This window comes from Oncorhynchus kisutch, unplaced genomic scaffold (assembly GCF_002021735.2).
Source record: "Oncorhynchus kisutch isolate 150728-3 unplaced genomic scaffold, Okis_V2 scaffold983, whole genome shotgun sequence".
Taxonomy (NCBI): domain Eukaryota; kingdom Metazoa; phylum Chordata; class Actinopteri; order Salmoniformes; family Salmonidae; genus Oncorhynchus; species Oncorhynchus kisutch.
In genome coordinates this window covers 36,542-56,495 of record NW_022262928.1, presented here as the reverse complement: position 1 = coordinate 56,495, position 19,954 = coordinate 36,542, and the positions used below count along the sequence as shown (strand labels likewise).

General features: G+C 49.5%; 1 protein-coding gene across 1 annotated transcript in view; it reads right to left on the bottom strand.

Annotated features, from left to right (window-relative positions):
- Positions 1 to 19,954, bottom strand: part of LOC116363987 (transitional endoplasmic reticulum ATPase) — a 64,514-nt gene that overhangs the window by 8,254 nt on the left and 36,306 nt on the right. Inside the window, exons 3-9 of the mRNA XM_031817316.1 lie at positions 3,937 to 4,072; positions 3,698 to 3,810; positions 2,912 to 3,076; positions 2,542 to 2,664; positions 1,687 to 1,765; positions 1,433 to 1,566; positions 854 to 1,032 (exon numbers count right to left, since the gene is read on the bottom strand). Coding sequence (XP_031673176.1) covers positions 854 to 1,032; positions 1,433 to 1,566; positions 1,687 to 1,765; positions 2,542 to 2,664; positions 2,912 to 3,076; positions 3,698 to 3,810; positions 3,937 to 4,072 — 929 coding nt within the window. The remainder of the gene's footprint in view (positions 1 to 853; positions 1,033 to 1,432; positions 1,567 to 1,686; positions 1,766 to 2,541; positions 2,665 to 2,911; positions 3,077 to 3,697; positions 3,811 to 3,936; positions 4,073 to 19,954) is intronic.

Genomic DNA, 19,954 nt, shown 5'->3' with positions numbered 1-19,954 from the left:
CTCCTATAATAAAGACCCCCCCCCCATCCCTCTACCTGTTGGTAGCTCCTATAATAAAGACCCCCCCCACATCCCTCTACCTGTTGGTAGCTCCTATAATAAAGACCTCCCCCCCACCACATCCCTCTACCTGTTGGTAGCTCCTATAATAAAGACCCCCCACCCACATCCCTCTACCTGTTGGTAGCTCCTATAATAAAGCCCCCCCCCCACATCCCTCTACCTGTTGGTAGCTCCTATAATAAAGACCCCCCCCCCCCCACATCCCTCTACCTGTTGGTAGCTCCTATAATAAAGACCCCCCCCCCCCATCCCTCTACCTGTTGGTAGCTCCTATAATAAAGACCCCCCCACATCCCTCTACCTGTTGGTAGCTCCTATAATAAAGACCCCCCCCCACATCCCTCTACCTGTTGGTAGCTCCTATAATAAAGACCCCCCCCCCCCACATCCCTCTACCTGTTGGTAGCTCCTATAATAAAGACCCCCCCCCCCCCCCCCCCACATCCCTCTACCTGTTGGTAGCTCCTATAATAAAGCCCCCCCCCCCCCACATCCCTCTACCTGTTGGTAGCTCCTATAATAAAGACCCCCCCCCACATCCCTCTACCTGTTGGTAGCTCCTATAATAAAGACCCCCCCCCCCCCCCCACATCCCTCTAACTGTTGGTAGCTCCTATAATAAAGACCCCCCCCCCCCCCCCACATCCCTCTACCTGTTGGTAGCTCCTATAATAAAGACCCCCCCACATCCCTCTACCTGTTGGTAGCTCCTATAATAAAGACCCCCCCACATCCCTCTACCTGTTGGTAGCTCCTATAATAAAGACCCCCCCCCACCACATCCCTCTACCTGTTGGTAGCTCCTATAATAAAGACGTTCTTCTTGTTGGACATTCCGTCCATCTCCGTGAGGATCTGGTTGATGACCCTGTCGGCCGCGCCCCCTGCGTCCCCGGCTCCGCCCCCTCTGGACTTGGCAATGGAGTCCAGCTCGTCAAAGAACAGGATGCAGGGGGCCGCCTGTCTGGCCTGGGGTTAGAGGTCAGGGAATAGGAGGTTAGGAAAGAACAGATTGCAGGATGCCACCTGTCTGGCAGGAGGTCAGATGATAGAGGTCAGAGGTCAGGAATGTATTTGTCTAGAAGATCTATGTCACTATTATGTCAGTCTACATAATCGTCGATGATGTCCTTGATGTTGGTTTTTGTCTCTCCAAACCACATGGCTATGTCACTGCTATGTCAGGCTATGTCAAATCAAATCAAATCAAATCAAATCAAATCAAATTTATATATAGCCCTTCGTACATCAGCTGATATCTCAAAGTGCTGTACAGAAACCCAGCCTAAAACCCCAAACAGCAAGCAATGCAGGTGTAGAAGCACGGTATGTCACTGCTACGTCAGGCTATGCCACTGCTATGTGGTACCTTGTCGAAGACGTCCCTGACATTAGCCTCTGACTCTCCGAACCACATGGTGAGCAGCTCAGGTCCCTTGATGGAGATGAAGTTGGCCTGGCACTCGTTAGCAATCGCCTTGGCTAGCAGGGTCTTTCCACAGCCTGGGAAGAGAGAGAGACAGGGTGTGTGTGTGTGTGTGTGTGCGCGCGTGTCTGTGTGTGTGTGTGTGTGTGTGTGTGTGTGTGCGCGCATGTGTGTGTGTACTGCATGTGTGCTCTGACCTGGGGGTCCATAGAATAACACTCCTCGTGACGGGGTCATACCGAACTTCAGGAACTTATCTGGGTACTCCACCGGGTACTGGGAGAGAGGGGGGAGGGAGGAGGAGAGAGAAGGAGGGAGGGAGGAGAGGAGGGAGGGAGGGAGGAGAGAGAGGGAGGGAGGATAGGGAGGGAGGAGAGAGGGGGGAGGGAGGGAGGGAGGAGAGAGGGGGGAGGGAGGGAGGATGAGAGAGGGGGGGGGGGGAGAAAGGGGGGAGGAGAGGGAGGGAGGCAGTGAGGGAGGCAGTGAGGGAGAGAGGGAGGGAGGGTCAAGAAAAGCACTTAGACAAAACTGACCAATAGAGACAACTTCATTCTATTCCACACCCACAACACCTAGGCCTATGTGGCTGGTATTTGGCCTCTGACCACAATATCAGCCATGTCCTGTTGAATCAGAACTGCTGTTTTCAGCCACTAGTCTTTACTGTCTTTACTCAGCTGTTCAGGCTATAGAGGTGTGTGTGTGTGTGTTACCTGTTGAAATACAGGTGTGTGTGTGTGTGTGTTATCTGTTGAGATACAGGTGTGTGTGTGTGTTACCTGTTGAGATACAGGTGTGTGTGTGTATGTTACCTGTTGAGATACAGGTGTGTGTGTGTGTGTTACCTGTTGAGATACAGGTGTGTGTGTGTCTTACCTGTTGAGATACAGGTGTGTGTGTGTTACCTGTTGAGATACAGGTGTGTGTGTGTTACCTGTTGAGATACAGGTGTGTGTGTGTTACCTGTTGAGATGCAGGTGTGTGTGTGTTACCTGTTGAGATGCAGGTGTGTGTGTGTTACCTGTTGAGATACAGGTGTGTGTGTGTGTTACCTGTACTAGTTCCTGCAGTTCTCTCTTGACCTCTCCCAGTCCTCCTATATCCTCCCAGTTAACATTAGGAACCTCCACTACTGTCTCCCTCAGAGCTGACGGGTTACTCTGCCCCAACGCCCACTGGAGGGAGAGAGGAGGAGGGAGGGAGGGAGGGAGGGAGGAGGAAGGAAGGAAGGAAGGAAGGAAGGAAGGAAGGAAGGAAGGAAGGAAGGAAGGAAGGAAGGAAGGAAGGAAGGAAGGAAGGAAGGAAGGAAGGAAGGAAGGAAGGAAGGAAGGAAGGAAGGAAGGGAGAGGGAGATGGACAATGAGGTGAGCAGGTCTATATTGTGTGTGTGGTTGAGTGTGTGTCTGTGCTGCTGCCACTAACCCTGAAGTCATCGTTGGTAACTGCCAGTGAGTTGAGCAGTTCAGCATCAATGGTGTCGTCCTCTAGGTCAATCAGGGTCATCTTCTTCCTGATGGCCTGCAGAGCCGCCTCAGAACACAGAGCTGCCAGATCTGACCCCACATGGCCATGCGCATCCATGGAAACCTACCAGGAAGCACAGTACAATGAATGAGTCAAACTTTATTGTCCTTTATTGTTCACTGGCACAAAACATTCCCCAGTCATGGCACCCTATTCCCTACATAGTGCACTATTCCCTACATAGTGCACTACTTTAGACCAGAGCCCTATTCCCTATATTGTACACTACTTTAGACCAGAGCCCTATTCCCTATATAGTGCACTACATTAGACCAGAGCCCTATTCCCTACATAGTGCACTACTTTAGACCAGAGCCCTATTCCCTATATAGTGCACTACTTTAGACTAGAGCCCTATTCCCTATATAGTGCACTACTTTAGACTAGAGCCCTATTCCCTATATAGTGCACTACTTTAGACCAGAGCCCTATTCCCTATATAGTGCACTACTTTAGACCAGAGCCCTATTCCCTATATAGTGCACTACTTTTGACCTCCCCATCTCTCCCCTCTCCTCCCCCTTCCCAATCTCTCACCCTGCCCCCCACCCACCATCTCTCCCCTCTCTTCCTCCTCCTCATCTCTCCTCTCTCCCCCATCTCTCCCCTCTCATCTCCCCCCCCCTCCCCTCTCCTCACCCCCCCCCCCCCCCCCACCACCCCCCACCCCTCCCCTCTCCTCACCCTCTCCAGGTCCACGTCGTCAGATAGCTTCATGTTCTTGGTGTGAATCTGCAGTATCTCCAGTCTACCAGTGGAGTCTGGGATGCCGATGTCGATCTCTCTGTCAAACCTGCCTGAGTTCCAGAGACAGGTCTTAACTAACTAGTGTGTGTGTGTGTGTGTGTGTGTGTGTGTGTGTGTGTGTGTGTGTGTGTGTGTGTGTGTGTGTGTGTGTGTGTGTGAGTGTGTGTTTCTCTAACCAAAGCGTCTCAGGGCAGGGTCGATGCTGTTGGGTCTGTTGGTGGCTGCCATGACGATAACGTGAGTTCTCTGCTTCAGTCCATCCATCAGGGTGAGGAGCTGTGATACGATACGCCTCTCCACCTCCCCATGGGTCTGACCACACACACACACACACACACACAAACACAAAGTTATCACACAAACAATCATGTATGCAAGCATGCACAGTTGTCACACACACACACACACACACACACACACACACACACACACACACACACACACACACACACACACACACACACACACACACACACACACACACACACACACAGTAGTGGAAAGTACTTCAGTAAAAATATTTTCAAGTACTACTTCAGTACTCTAAGTTACTATTTATATTTTTCCAACTTTTACTTCACTACATTCCTAAATAAAAGTATGTACTATTTACTCCGTACATTTCCTCTGACACCCAAAAGTACACGTTCGTTTTGAATGCCTAGCAAGACAGGAACATGGTCCAATTCACACACTTATCAAGAGAACATCCCTGATCATCCCTACTGCCTCTGATCTGGTGGACACACTAAACAGAGAACATCCCTGGTCATCCCTACTGCCTCTGATCTGGTGGACTCACTAAACAGAGAACATCCCTGGTCATCCCTACTGCCTCTGATCTGGTGGACACACTAAACAGAGAACATCCCTGGTCATCCCTACTGCCTCTGATCTGGTGGACTCACTAAACAGAGAACATCCCTGATCATCCCTACTGCCTCTGATCTGGAGGACTCACTAAACAGAGAACATCCCTGGTCATCCCTACTGACTCTGATCTGGTGGAAACACTAAACAGAGAACATCCCTGGTCATCCCTACTGCCTCTGATCTGGAGGACACACTAAACAGAGAACATCCCTGTTCATCCCTACTGCCTCTGATCTGGAGGACTCACTAAACAGAGAACATCCCTGGTCATCCCTACTGCCTCTGATCTGGTGGACACACTAAACAGAGAACATCCCTGGTCATCCCTACTGCCTCTGATCTGGTGGACTCACTAAACAGAGAACATCCCTGATCATCCCTACTGCCTCTGATCTGGAGGACTCACTAAACAGAGAACATCCCTGGTCATCCCTACTGACTCTGATCTGGTGGAAACACTAAACAGAGAACATCCCTGGTCATCCCTACTGCCTCTGATCTGGAGGACTCACTAAACAGAGAACATCCCTACTGCCTCTGATCTGGAGTACACACTAAACAGAGAACATCCCTGGTCATCCCTACTGCCTCTGATCTGGTGGACACACTAAACAGAGAACATCCCTGGTCATCCCTACTGACTCTGATCTGGTGGACTCACTAAAGAGAGAACATCCCTGTTTATCCCTACTGCCTCTGATCTGGTGGACTCACTAAACAGAGAACATCCCTGGTCATCCCTACTGCCTCTGATCTGGTGGACTCACTAAACAGAGAACATCCCTGGTTCATCCCTACTGACTCTGATCTGGTGGACTCACTAAACAGAGAACATCCCTGATCATCCCTACTGACTCTGATCTGGTGGACTCACTAAACAGAGAACATCCCTACTGACTCTGATCTGGTGGACTCACTAAACAGAGAACATCCCTGGTCATCCCTACTGACTCTGATCTGGTGGACTCACTAAACAGAGAACATCCCTGGTTCATCCCTACTGACTCTGATCTGGTGGACTCACTAAACAGAGAACATCCCTGATCATCCCTACTGACTCTGATCTGGTGGACTCACTAAACAGAGAACATCCCTGGTCATCCCTACTGACTCTGATCTGGTGGACTCACTAAACAGAGAACATCCCTGGTTCATCCCTACTGACTCTGATCTGGTGGACTCACTAAACAGAGAACATCCCTACTGACTCTGATCTGGTGGACTCACTAAACAGAGAACATCCCTACTGACTCTGATCTGGTGGACTCACTAAACAGAGAACATCCCTACTGACTCTGATCTGGTGGACTCACTAAACAGAGAACATCCCTGGTCATCCCTACTGACTCTGATCTGGTGGACTCACTAAACAGAGAACATCCCTGGTCATCCCTACTGCCTCTGATCTGGTGGACTCACTAAACAGAGAACATCCCTGGTCATCCCTACTGACTCTGATCTGGTGGACTCACTAAACAGAGAACATCCCTGGTCATCCCTACTGACTCTGATCTGGTGGACTCACTAAACAGAGAACATCCCTGGTCATCCCTACTGCCTCTGATCTGGTGGACACACTAAACAGAGAACATCCCTGTTCATCCCTACTGCCTCTGATCTGGTGGACTCACTAAACAGAGAACATCCCTGGTCATCCCTACTGCCTCTGATCTGGTGGACACACTAAACAGAGAACATCCCTGGTCATCCCTACTGCCTCTGATCTGGAGGACTCACTAAACAGAGACCATACCTACTGCCTCTGATCTGATGGACACACTAAACCGAAAACATCCCTGGTCATCCCTACTGCCTCTGATCTGGAGGACTCACTAAACAGAGACCATCCCTACTGCCTCTGATCTGGAGGACTCACTAAACAGAGAACATCCCTACTGCCTCTGATCTGGTGGACACACTAAACAGAGAACATCCCTGGTCATCCCTACTGCCTCTGATTTGGTAGACTCACTAAACAGAGAACATCCCTGGTCATCCCTACTGCCTCTGATCTGGTGGACTCACTAAACAGAGAACATCCCTGGTCATCCCTACTGCCTCTGATCTGGTGGACACACTAAACAGAGAACATCCCTGGTCATCCCTACTGAATCTGATCTGGTGGACTCACTAAAGAGAGAACATCCCTGTTTATCCCTACTGCCTCTGATCTGGTGGACTCACTAAACAGAGAACATCCCTGGTCATCCCTACTGCCTCTGATCTGGTGGACACACTAAACAGAGAACATCCCTGGTCATCCCTACTGACTCTGATCTGGTGGACTCACTAAAGAGAGAACATCCCTGTTTATCCCTACTGCCTCTGATCTGGTGGACTCACTAAACAGAGAACATCCCTGGTCATCCCTACTGCCTCTGATCTGGTGGACTCACTAAACAGAGAACATCCCTACTGACTCTGATCTGGTGGACTCACTAAACAGAGAACATCCCTGGTCATCCCTACTGCCTCTGATCTGGTGGACTCACTAAACAGAGAACATCCCTGGTCATCCCTACTGACTCTGATCTGGTGGACTCACTAAGCAGAGAACATCCCTGGTTCATCCCTACTGACTCTGATCTGGTGGACTCACTAAACAGAGAACATCCCTGATCATCCCTACTGACTCTGATCTGGTGGACTCACTAAACAGAGAACATCCCTACTGACTCTGATCTGGTGGACTCACTAAACAGAGAACATCCCTGGTCATCCCTACTGACTCTGATCTGGTGGACTCACTAAACAGAGAACATCCCTGGTTCATCCCTACTGACTCTGATCTGGTGGACTCACTAAACAGAGAACATCCCTGATCATCCCTACTGACTCTGATCTGGTGGACTCACTAAACAGAGAACATCCCTGGTCATCCCTACTGACTCTGATCTGGTGGACTCACTAAACAGAGAACATCCCTGGTTCATCCCTACTGACTCTGATCTGGTGGACTCACTAAACAGAGAACATCCCTGATCATCCCTACTGACTCTGATCTGGTGGACTCACTAAACAGAGAACATCCCTGGTCATCCCTACTGACTCTGATCTGGTGGACTCACTAAACCGAGAACATCCCTGGTTCATCCCTACTGACTCTGATCTGGTGGACTCACTAAACAGAGAACATCCCTGGTTCATCCCTACTGACTCTGATCTGGTGGACTCACTAAACAGAGAACATCCCTGATCATCCCTACTGACTCTGATCTGGTGGACTCACTAAACAGAGAACATCCCTGGTCATCCCTACTGACTCTGATCTGGTGGACTCACTAAACAGAGACCATCCCTGGTCATCCCTACTGACTGTGATCTGGTGGACTCACTAAACAGAGAACATCCCTGATCATCCCTACTGCCTCTGATCTGGTGGACTCACTAAACAGAGAACATCCCTGGTCATCCCTACTGACTCTGATCTGGTGGACTCACTAAACAGAGAACATCCCTGGTCATCCCTACTGCCTCTGATCTGGTGGACTCACTAAAGAGAGAACATCCCTGTTTATCCCTACTGCCTCTGATCTGGTGGACTCACTAAACAGAGAACATCCCTGGTCATCCCTACTGCCTCTGATCTGGTGGACTCACTAAACAGAGAACATCCCTACTGACTCTGATCTGGTGGACTCACTAAACAGAGAACATCCCTGGTCATCCCTACTGACTCTGATCTGGTGGACTCACTAAACAGAGAACATCCCTGGTTCATCCCTACTGACTCTGATCTGGTGGACTCACTAAACAGAGAACATCCCTGATCATCCCTACTGACTCTGATCTGGTGGACTCACTAAACAGAGAACATCCCTACTGACTCTGATCTGGTGGACTCACTAAACAGAGAACATCCCTGGTCATCCCTACTGACTCTGATCTGGTGGACTCACTAAACAGAGAACATCCCTGGTTCATCCCTACTGACTCTGATCTGGTGGACTCACTAAACAGAGAACATCCCTGATCATCCCTACTGCCTCTGATCTGGAGGACACACTAAACAGAGAACATCCCTGGTCATCCCTACTGACTCTGATCTGGTGGACACACTAAACAGAGAACATCCCTGGTCATCCCTACTGCCTCTGATCTGGAGGACTCACTAAACAGAGAACATCCCTACTGACTCTGATCTGGTGGACTCACTAAACAGAGAACATCCCTGGTCATCCCTACTGACTCTGATCTGGTGGACTCACTAAACAGAGACCATCCCTGGTCATCCCTACTGACTGTGATCTGGTGGACTCACTAAACAGAGAACATCCCTGATCATCCCTACTGCCTCTGATCTGGTGGACTCACTAAACAGAGAACATCCCTGGTCATCCCTACTGACTCTGACCTGGTGGACTCACTAAACAGAGAACATCCCTACTGACTCTGATCTGGTGGACTCACTAAACAGAGAACATCCCTACTGACTCTGATCTGGTGGACTCACTAAACAGAGAACATCCCTACTGACTCTGATCTGGTGGACTCACTAAACAGAGAACATCCCTACTGACTCTGATCTGGCGGACTCACTAAACAGGGAACATCCCTGGTCATCCCTACTGACTCTGATCTGGTGGACTCACTAAACAGAGAACATCCCTGGTCATCCCTACTGCCTCTGATCTGGTGGACTCACTAAACAGAGAACATCCCTGGTCATCCCTACTGACTCTGATCTGGTGGACTCACTAAACAGAGAACATCCCTACTGACTCTGATCTGGTGGACTCACTAAACAGAGAACATCCCTGGTCATCCCTACTGACTCTGATCTGGTGGACTCACTAAACAGAGAACATCCCTGGTCATCCCTACTGCCTCTGATCTGGTGGACTCACTAAACAGAGAACATCCCTGGTCATCCCTACTGACTCTGATCTGGTGGACTCACTAAACAGAGAACATCCCTGGTCATCCCTACTGACTCTGATCTGGTGGACTCACTAAACAGAGAACATCCCTGGTCATCCCTACTGCCTCTGATCTGGTGGACACACTAAACAGAGAACATCCCTGTTCATCCCTACTGCCTCTGATCTGGTGGACTCACTAAACAGAGAACATCCCTGGTCATCCCTACTGCCTCTGATCTGGTGGACACACTAAACAGAGAACATCCCTGGTCATCCCTACTGCCTCTGATCTGGAGGACTCACTAAACAGAGACCATCCCTACTGCCTCTGATCTGATGGACACACTAAACAGAGAACATCCCTGGTCATCCCTACTGCCTCTGATCTGGAGGACTCACTAAACAGAGACCATCCCTACTGCCTCTGATCTGGAGGACTCACTAAACAGAGAACATCCCTACTGCCTCTGATCTGGTGGACACACTAAACAGAGAACATCCCTGGTCATCCCTACTGCCTCTGATTTGGTAGACTCACTAAACAGAGAACATCCCTGGTCATCCCTACTGCCTCTGATCTGGTGGACTCACTAAACAGAGAACATCCCTGGTCATCCCTACTGCCTCTGATCTGGTGGACACACTAAACAGAGAACATCCCTGGTCATCCCTACTGACTCTGATCTGGTGGACTCACTAAAGAGAGAACATCCCTGTTTATCCCTACTGCCTCTGATCTGGTGGACTCACTAAACAGAGAACATCCCTGGTCATCCCTACTGCCTCTGATCTGGTGGACACACTAAACAGAGAACATCCCTACTGACTCTGATCTGGCGGACTCACTAAACAGGGAACATCCCTGGTCATCCCTACTGACTCTGATCTGGTGGACTCACTAAACAGAGAACATCCCTGGTCATCCCTACTGCCTCTGATCTGGTGGACTCACTAAACAGAGAACATCCCTGGTCATCCCTACTGACTCTGATCTGGTGGACTCACTAAACAGAGAACATCCCTACTGACTCTGATCTGGTGGACTCACTAAACAGAGAACATCCCTGGTCATCCCTACTGACTCTGATCTGGTGGACTCACTAAACAGAGAACATCCCTGGTCATCCCTACTGCCTCTGATCTGGTGGACTCACTAAACAGAGAACATCCCTGGTCATCCCTACTGACTCTGATCTGGTGGACTCACTAAACAGAGAACATCCCTGGTCATCCCTACTGACTCTGATCTGGTGGACTCACTAAACAGAGAACATCCCTGGTCATCCCTACTGCCTCTGATCTGGTGGACTCACTAAACAGAGAACATCCCTGGTCATCCCTACTGCCTCTGATCTGGTGGACACACTAAACAGAGAACATCCCTGGTCATCCCTACTGCCTCTGATCTGGAGGACTCACTAAACAGAGACCATCCCTACTGCCTCTGATCTGATGGACACACTAAACAGAGAACATCCCTGGTCATCCCTACTGCCTCTGATCTGGAGGACTCACTAAACAGAGACCATCCCTACTGCCTCTGATCTGGAGGACTCACTAAACAGAGAACATCCCTACTGCCTCTGATCTGGTGGACACACTAAACAGAGAACATCCCTGGTCATCCCTACTGCCTCTGATTTGGTAGACTCACTAAACAGAGAACATCCCTGGTCATCCCTACTGCCTCTGATCTGGTGGACTCACTAAACAGAGAACATCCCTGGTCATCCCTACTGCCTCTGATCTGGTGGACACACTAAACAGAGAACATCCCTGGTCATCCCTACTGACTCTGATCTGGTGGACTCACTAAAGAGAGAACATCCCTGTTTATCCCTACTGCCTCTGATCTGGTGGACTCACTAAACAGAGAACATCCCTGGTCATCCCTACTGCCTCTGATCTGGTGGACACACTAAACAGAGAACATCCCTACTGACTCTGATCTGGTGGACTCACTAAACAGAGAACATCCCTGGTCATCCCTACTGCCTCTGATCTGGTGGAAACACTAAACAGAGAACATCCCTGGTCATCCCTACTGCCTCTGATCTGGAGGACACACTAAACAGAGAACATCCCTGTTCATCCCTACTGCCTCTGATCTGGAGGACTCACTAAACAGAGAACATCCCTGGTCATCCCTACTGACTCTGATCTGGTGGAAACACTAAACAGAGAACATCCCTGGTCATCCCTACTGCCTCTGATCTGGAGGACTCACTAAACAGAGAACATCCCTACTGCCTCTGATCTGGAGGACACACTAAACAGAGAACATCCCTGGTCATCCCTACTGCCTCTGATCTGGTGGACACACTAAACAGAGAACATCCCTGGTCATCCCTACTGCCTCTGATCTGGTGGACACACTAAACAGAGAACATCCCTGGTCATCCCTACTGCCTCTGATCTGGTGGACTCACTAAACAGAGAACATCCCTGATCATCCCTACTGCCTCTGATCTGGAGGACTCACTAAACAGAGAACATCCCTGGTCATCCCTACTGACTCTGATCTGGTGGAAACACTAAACAGAGAACATCCCTGGTCATCCCTACTGCCTCTGATCTGGAGGACTCACTAAACAGAGAACATCCCTACTGCCTCTGATCTGGAGGACACACTAAACAGAGAACATCCCTGGTCATCCCTACTGCCTCTGATCTGGTGGACTCACTAAACAGAGAACATCCCTGGTCATCCCTACTGCCTCTGATCTGGTGGACACACTAAACAGAGAACATCCCTACTGACTCTGATCTGGTGGACTCACTAAACAGAGAACATCCCTGGTCATCCCTACTGCCTCTGATCTGTTGGAAACACTAAACAGAGAACATCCCTGGTCATCCCTACTGCCTCTGATCTGGAGGACACACTAAACAGAGAACATCCCTGTTCATCCCTACTGCCTCTGATCTGGAGGACTCACTAAACAGAGAACATCCCTGGTCATCCCTACTGACTCTGATCTGGTGGAAACACTAAACAGAGAACATCCCTGGTCATCCCTACTGCCTCTGATCTGGAGGACTCACTAAACAGAGAACATCCCTACTGCCTCTGATCTGGAGGACACACTAAACAGAGAACATCCCTGGTCATCCCTACTGCCTCTGATCTGGTGGACACACTAAACAGAGAACATCCCTGGTCATCCCTACTGCCTCTGATCTGGTGGACACACTAAACAGAGAACATCCCTGGTCATCCCTACTGCCTCTGATCTGGTGGACTCACTAAACAGAGAACATCCCTGATCATCCCTACTGCCTCTGATCTGGAGGACTCACTAAACAGAGAACATCCCTGGTCATCCCTACTGACTCTGATCTGGTGGAAACACTAAACAGAGAACATCCCTGGTCATCCCTACTGCCTCTGATCTGGAGGACTCACTAAACAGAGAACATCCCTACTGCCTCTGATCTGGAGGACACACTAAACAGAGAACATCCCTGGTCATCCCTACTGCCTCTGATCTGGTGGACACACTAAACAGAGAACATCCCTGGTCATCCCTACTGACTCTGATCTGGTGGACTCACTAAAGAGAGAACATCCCTGTTTATCCCTACTGCCTCTGATCTGGTGGACTCACTAAACAGAGAACATCCCTGGTCATCCCTACTGCCTCTGATCTGGTGGACTCACTAAACAGAGAACATCCCTGGTTCATCCCTACTGACTCTGATCTGGTGGACTCACTAAACAGAGAACATCCCTGATCATCCCTACTGACTCTGATCTGGTGGACTCACTAAACAGAGAACATCCCTACTGACTCTGATCTGGTGGACTCACTAAACAGAGAACATCCCTGGTCATCCCTACTGACTCTGATCTGGTGGACTCACTAAACAGAGAACATCCCTGGTTCATCCCTACTGACTCTGATCTGGTGGACTCACTAAACAGAGAACATCCCTGATCATCCCTACTGACTCTGATCTGGTGGACTCACTAAACAGAGAACATCCCTGGTCATCCCTACTGACTCTGATCTGGTGGACTCACTAAACAGAGAACATCCCTGGTTCATCCCTACTGACTCTGATCTGGTGGACTCACTAAACAGAGAACATCCCTACTGACTCTGATCTGGTGGACTCACTAAACAGAGAACATCCCTACTGACTCTGATCTGGTGGACTCACTAAACAGAGAACATCCCTACTGACTCTGATCTGGTGGACTCACTAAACAGAGAACATCCCTGGTCATCCCTACTGACTCTGATCTGGTGGACTCACTAAACAGAGAACATCCCTGGTCATCCCTACTGCCTCTGATCTGGTGGACTCACTAAACAGAGAACATCCCTGGTTCATCCCTACTGACTCTGATCTGGTGGACTCACTAAACAGAGAACATCCCTGATCATCCCTACTGACTCTGATCTGGTGGACTCACTAAACAGAGAACATCCCTACTGACTCTGATCTGGTGGACTCACTAAACAGAGAACATCCCTACTGACTCTGATCTGGTGGACTCACTAAACAGAGAACATCCCTGGTCATCCCTACTGACTCTGATCTGGTGGACTCACTAAACAGAGAACATCCCTGGTCATCCCTACTGCCTCTGATCTGGTGGACTCACTAAACAGAGAACATCCCTGGTCATCCCTACTGACTCTGATCTGGTGGACTCACTAAACAGAGAACATCCCTGGTCATCCCTACTGACTCTGATCTGGTGGACTCACTAAACAGAGAACATCCCTGGTCATCCCTACTGCCTCTGATCTGGTGGACACACTAAACAGAGAACATCCCTGTTCATCCCTACTGCCTCTGATCTGGTGGACTCACTAAACAGAGAACATCCCTGGTCATCCCTACTGCCTCTGATCTGGTGGACACACTAAACAAAGAACATCCCTGGTCATCCCTACTGCCTCTGATCTGGAGGACTCACTAAACAGAGACCATACCTACTGCCTCTGATCTGATGGACACACTAAACCGAAAACATCCCTGGTCATCCCTACTGCCTCTGATCTGGAGGACTCACTAAACAGAGACCATCCCTACTGCCTCTGATCTGGAGGACTCACTAAACAGAGAACATCCCTACTGCCTCTGATCTGGTGGACACACTAAACAGAGAACATCCCTGGGCATCCCTACTGCCTCTGATTTGGTAGACTCACTAAACAGAGAACATCCCTGGTCATCCCTACTGCCTCTGATCTGGTGGACTCACTAAACAGAGAACATCCCTGGTCATCCCTACTGCCTCTGATCTGGTGGACACACTAAACAGAGAACATCCCTGGTCATCCCTACTGAATCTGATCTGGTGGACTCACTAAAGAGAGAACATCCCTGTTTATCCCTACTGCCTCTGATCTGGTGGACTCACTAAACAGAGAACATCCCTGGTCATCCCTACTGCCTCTGATCTGGTGGACACACTAAACAGAGAACATCCCTGGTCATCCCTACTGACTCTGATCTGGTGGACTCACTAAAGAGAGAACATCCCTGTTTATCCCTACTGCCTCTGATCTGGTGGACTCACTAAACAGAGAACATCCCTGGTCATCCCTACTGCCTCTGATCTGGTGGACTCACTAAACAGAGAACATCCCTACTGACTCTGATCTGGTGGACTCACTAAACAGAGAACATCCCTGGTCATCCCTACTGCCTCTGATCTGGTGGACTCACTAAACAGAGAACATCCCTGGTCATCCCTACTGACTCTGATCTGGTGGACTCACTAAACAGAGAACATCCCTGGTTCATCCCTACTGACTCTGATCTGGTGGACTCACTAAACAGAGAACATCCCTGATCATCCCTACTGACTCTGATCTGGTGGACTCACTAAACAGAGAACATCCCTACTGACTCTGATCTGGTGGACTCACTAAACAGAGAACATCCCTGGTCATCCCTACTGACTCTGATCTGGTGGACTCACTAAACAGAGAACATCCCTGGTCATCCCTACTGCCTCTGATCTGGTGGACTCACTAAACAGAGAACATCCCTGGTCATCCCTACTGACTCTGATCTGGTGGACTCACTAAACAGAGAACATCCCTGGTCATCCCTACTGACTCTGATCTGGTGGACTCACTAAACAGAGAACATCCCTGGTCATCCCTACTGCCTCTGATCTGGTGGACACACTAAACAGAGAACATCCCTGTTCATCCCTACTGCCTCTGATCTGGTGGACTCACTAAACAGAGAACATCCCTGGTCATCCCTACTGCCTCTGATCTGGTGGACACACTAAACAGAGAACATCCCTGGTCATCCCTACTGCCTCTGATCTGGAGGACTCACTAAACAGAGACCATACCTACTGCCTCTGATCTGATGGACACACTAAACCGAAAACATCCCTGGTCATCCCTACTGCCTCTGATCTGGAGGACTCACTAAACAGAGACCATCCCTACTGCCTCTGATCTGGAGGACTCACTAAACAGAGAACATCCCTACTGCCTCTGATCTGGTGGACACACTAAACAGAGAACATCCCTGGTCATCCCTACTGCCTCTGATTTGGTAGACTCACTAAACAGAGAACATCCCTGGTCATCCCTACTGCCTCTGATCTGGTGGACTCACTAAACAGAGAACATCCCTGGTCATCCCTACTGCCTCTGATCTGGTGGACACACTAAACAGAGAACATCCCTGGTCATCCCTACTGAATCTGATCTGGTGGACTCACTAAAGAGAGAACATCCCTGTTTATCCCTACTGCCTCTGATCTGGTGGACTCACTAAACAGAGAACATCCCTGGTCATCCCTACTGCCTCTGATCTGGTGGACACACTAAACAGAGAACATCCCTGGTCATCCCTACTGACTCTGATCTGGTGGACTCACTAAAGAGAGAACATCCCTGTTTATCCCTACTGCCTCTGATCTGGTGGACTCACTAAACAGAGAACATCCCTGGTCATCCCTACTGCCTCTGATCTGGTGGACTCACTAAACAGAGAACATCCCTACTGACTCTGATCTGGTGGACTCACTAAACAGAGAACATCCCTGGTCATCCCTACTGCCTCTGATCTGGTGGACTCACTAAACAGAGAACATCCCTGGTCATCCCTACTGACTCTGATCTGGTGGACTCACTAAACAGAGAACATCCCTGGTTCATCCCTACTGACTCTGATCTGGTGGACTCACTAAACAGAGAACATCCCTGATCATCCCTACTGACTCTGATCTGGTGGACTCACTAAACAGAGAACATCCCTACTGACTCTGATCTGGTGGACTCACTAAACAGAGAACATCCCTGGTCATCCCTACTGACTCTGATCTGGTGGACTCACTAAACAGAGAACATCCCTGGTTCATCCCTACTGACTCTGATCTGGTGGACTCACTAAACAGAGAACATCCCTGATCATCCCTAATGACTCTGATCTGGTGGACTCACTAAACAGAGAACATCCCTGGTCATCCCTACTGACTCTGATCTGGTGGACTCACTAAACAGAGAACATCCCTGGTTCATCCCTACTGACTCTGATCTGGTGGACTCACTAAACAGAGAACATCCCTGATCATCCCTACTGACTCTGATCTGGTGGACTCACTAAACAGAGAACATCCCTGGTCATCCCTACTGACTCTGATCTGGTGGACTCACTAAACCGAGAACATCCCTGGTTCATCCCTACTGACTCTGATCTGGTGGACTCACTAAACAGAGAACATCCCTGGTTCATCCCTATTGACTCTGATCTGGTGGACTCACTAAACAGAGAACATCCCTGATCATCCCTACTGACTCTGATCTGGTGGACTCACTAAACAGAGAACATCCCTGGTCATCCCTACTGACTCTGATCTGGTGGACTCACTAAACAGAGAACATCCCTGGTCATCCCTACTGCCTCTGATCTGGTGGACTCACTAAAGAGAGAACATCCCTGTTTATCCCTACTGCCTCTGATCTGGTGGACTCACTAAACAGAGAACATCCCTGGTCATCCCTACTGCCTCTGATCTGGTGGACTCACTAAACAGAGAACATCCCTACTGACTCTGATCTGGTGGACTCACTAAACAGAGAACATCCCTGGTCATCCCTACTGGCCTCTGATCTGGTGGACTCACTAAACAGAGAACATCCCTGGTCATCCCTACTGACTCTGATCTGGTGGACTCACTAAACAGAGAACATCCCTGGTTCATCCCTACTGACTCTGATCTGGTGGACTCACTAAACAGAGAACATCCCTGATCATCCCTACTGACTCTGATCTGGTGGACTCACTAACAGAGAACATCCCTACTGACTCTGATCTGGTGGACTCACTAAACAGAGAACATCCCTGGCATCCCTACTGACTCTGATCGGTGGACTCACTAAACAGAGAAAAGTCCCTGGTTCATCCCTACTGACTCTGATCCTGGTGGACTCACTAAACAGAGACATCCCTGATCATCCCTACTGCCTCTGATCTGGTGGACTCACTAAACAGAGAACATCCCTGGTCATCCCTACTGACTCTGATCTGGTGGACTCACTAAACAGAGAACATCCCTGGTCATCCCTACTGCCTCTGATCTGGTGGACTCACTAAACAGAGAACATCCCTACTGACTCTGATCTGGTGGACTCACTAAACAGAGAACATCCCTGGTCATCCCTACTGACTCTGATCTGGTGGACTCACTAAACAGAGAACATCCCTGGTCATCCCTACTGACTCTGATCTGGTGGACTCACTAAACAGAGAACATCCCTGATCATCCCTACTGCCTCTGATCTGGTGGACTCACTAAACAAGAACATCAATGGTCATCCCTACTGACTCTGAACTGGGTGACTCACTAAACAGAGAACATCCTACTGACTCTGATCTGGTGGACTCACTAAACAGAGAACATCCCTACTGACTCTGATCTGGTGGACGCACTAACAGAGGACATCCTACTACTCTGAGCTGGTGGACTCACTAAACAGAGAACATCCCTACTGACTCTGATCTGGCGTGACTCACTAAACAGGAACATCCCTGGTCATGCCCTACTGCCTCTGATCTGGTGGACTCCACTAAACAGAGAACATCCCTGGTCATCCCTACTGACTCTGATCTGGTGGACTCACTAAACGAGAGAACATCCACTGACTCTGATCTGGTGGACTCACGAAACAGAGAACATCCCTGGTCATCCCTACTGACTCTGATCTGTGGACTCACTAAACAGAGAACATCCCTGGTCATCCCTACTGCCTCTGATCTGGTGGACTCACTAAACAGAGAACATCCTGGTCATCCCTACTGACTCTGATCTGGTGGACTCACTAAACAGAGAACATCCCTGGTCATCCCTACTGACTCTGATCTGGTGGAACTCACTAAACAGAGAACATCCCTGTCATCCCTACTGCCTCTGATCTGGTGGACACACTAAACAGAGAACATCCCTGTTCATCCCTACTGCCTCTGATCTGGTGGACTCACTAAACGAGAACATCCCTGGTCATCCCTACTGCCTCTGATCTGGTGGACACACTAAACAGAGAACATCCCTGTCATCCCTCTGCCTCTGATCTGAGGACTCACTAATAACAGAGACCCCACGATCCCTACTGCCTCTGATCTGATGGACACACTAAAACAGAGAACATCCCTGGGTCATCCCTACTGCCTCTGATCTGGAGGAACTCACTAACCGGGAGACCATCCCTCCTGCCTCTGATCTGGAGGGACTCACTAACAGAGGAGAACACCCTACTGCCTCTGATCTGGTGGTAACACACTAAACAGAGAACATCCCTGGTCATCCCTACTGCCTCTGATCTGGTGGACTCACTAAACAGAGAACATCCCTGGTCATCCCTACTGCCTCTGATCTGGTGGACTCACTAAACAGAGAACATCCCTGGTCATCCCTACTGCCTCTGATCTGGTGGACTCACTAAACAGAGAACATCCCTGGTCATCCCTACTGACTCTGATCTGGTGGACTCACTAAACAGAGAACATCCCTGGTCATCCCTACTGACTCTGATCTGGTGGACTCACTAAACAGAGAACATCCCTGGTCATCCCTACTGCCTCTGATCTGGTGGACTCACTAAACAGAGAACATCCCTGGTCATCCCTACTGCCTCTGATCTGGTGGACTCACTAAACAGAGAACATCCCTACTGACTCTGATCTGGTGGACTCACTAAACAGAGAACATCCCTGGTCATCCCTACTGCCTCTGATCTGGTGGACTCACTAAACAGAGAACATCCCTGGTCATCCCTACTGACTCTGATCTGGTGGACTCACTAAACAGAGAACATCCCTGGTCATCCCTACTGACTCTGATCTGGTGGACTCACTAAACAGAGAACATCCCTGGTCATCCCTACTGACTCTGATCTGGTGGACTCACTAAACAGAGAACATCCCTACTGACTCTGATCTGGTGGACTCACTAAACAGAGAACATCCCTGGTCA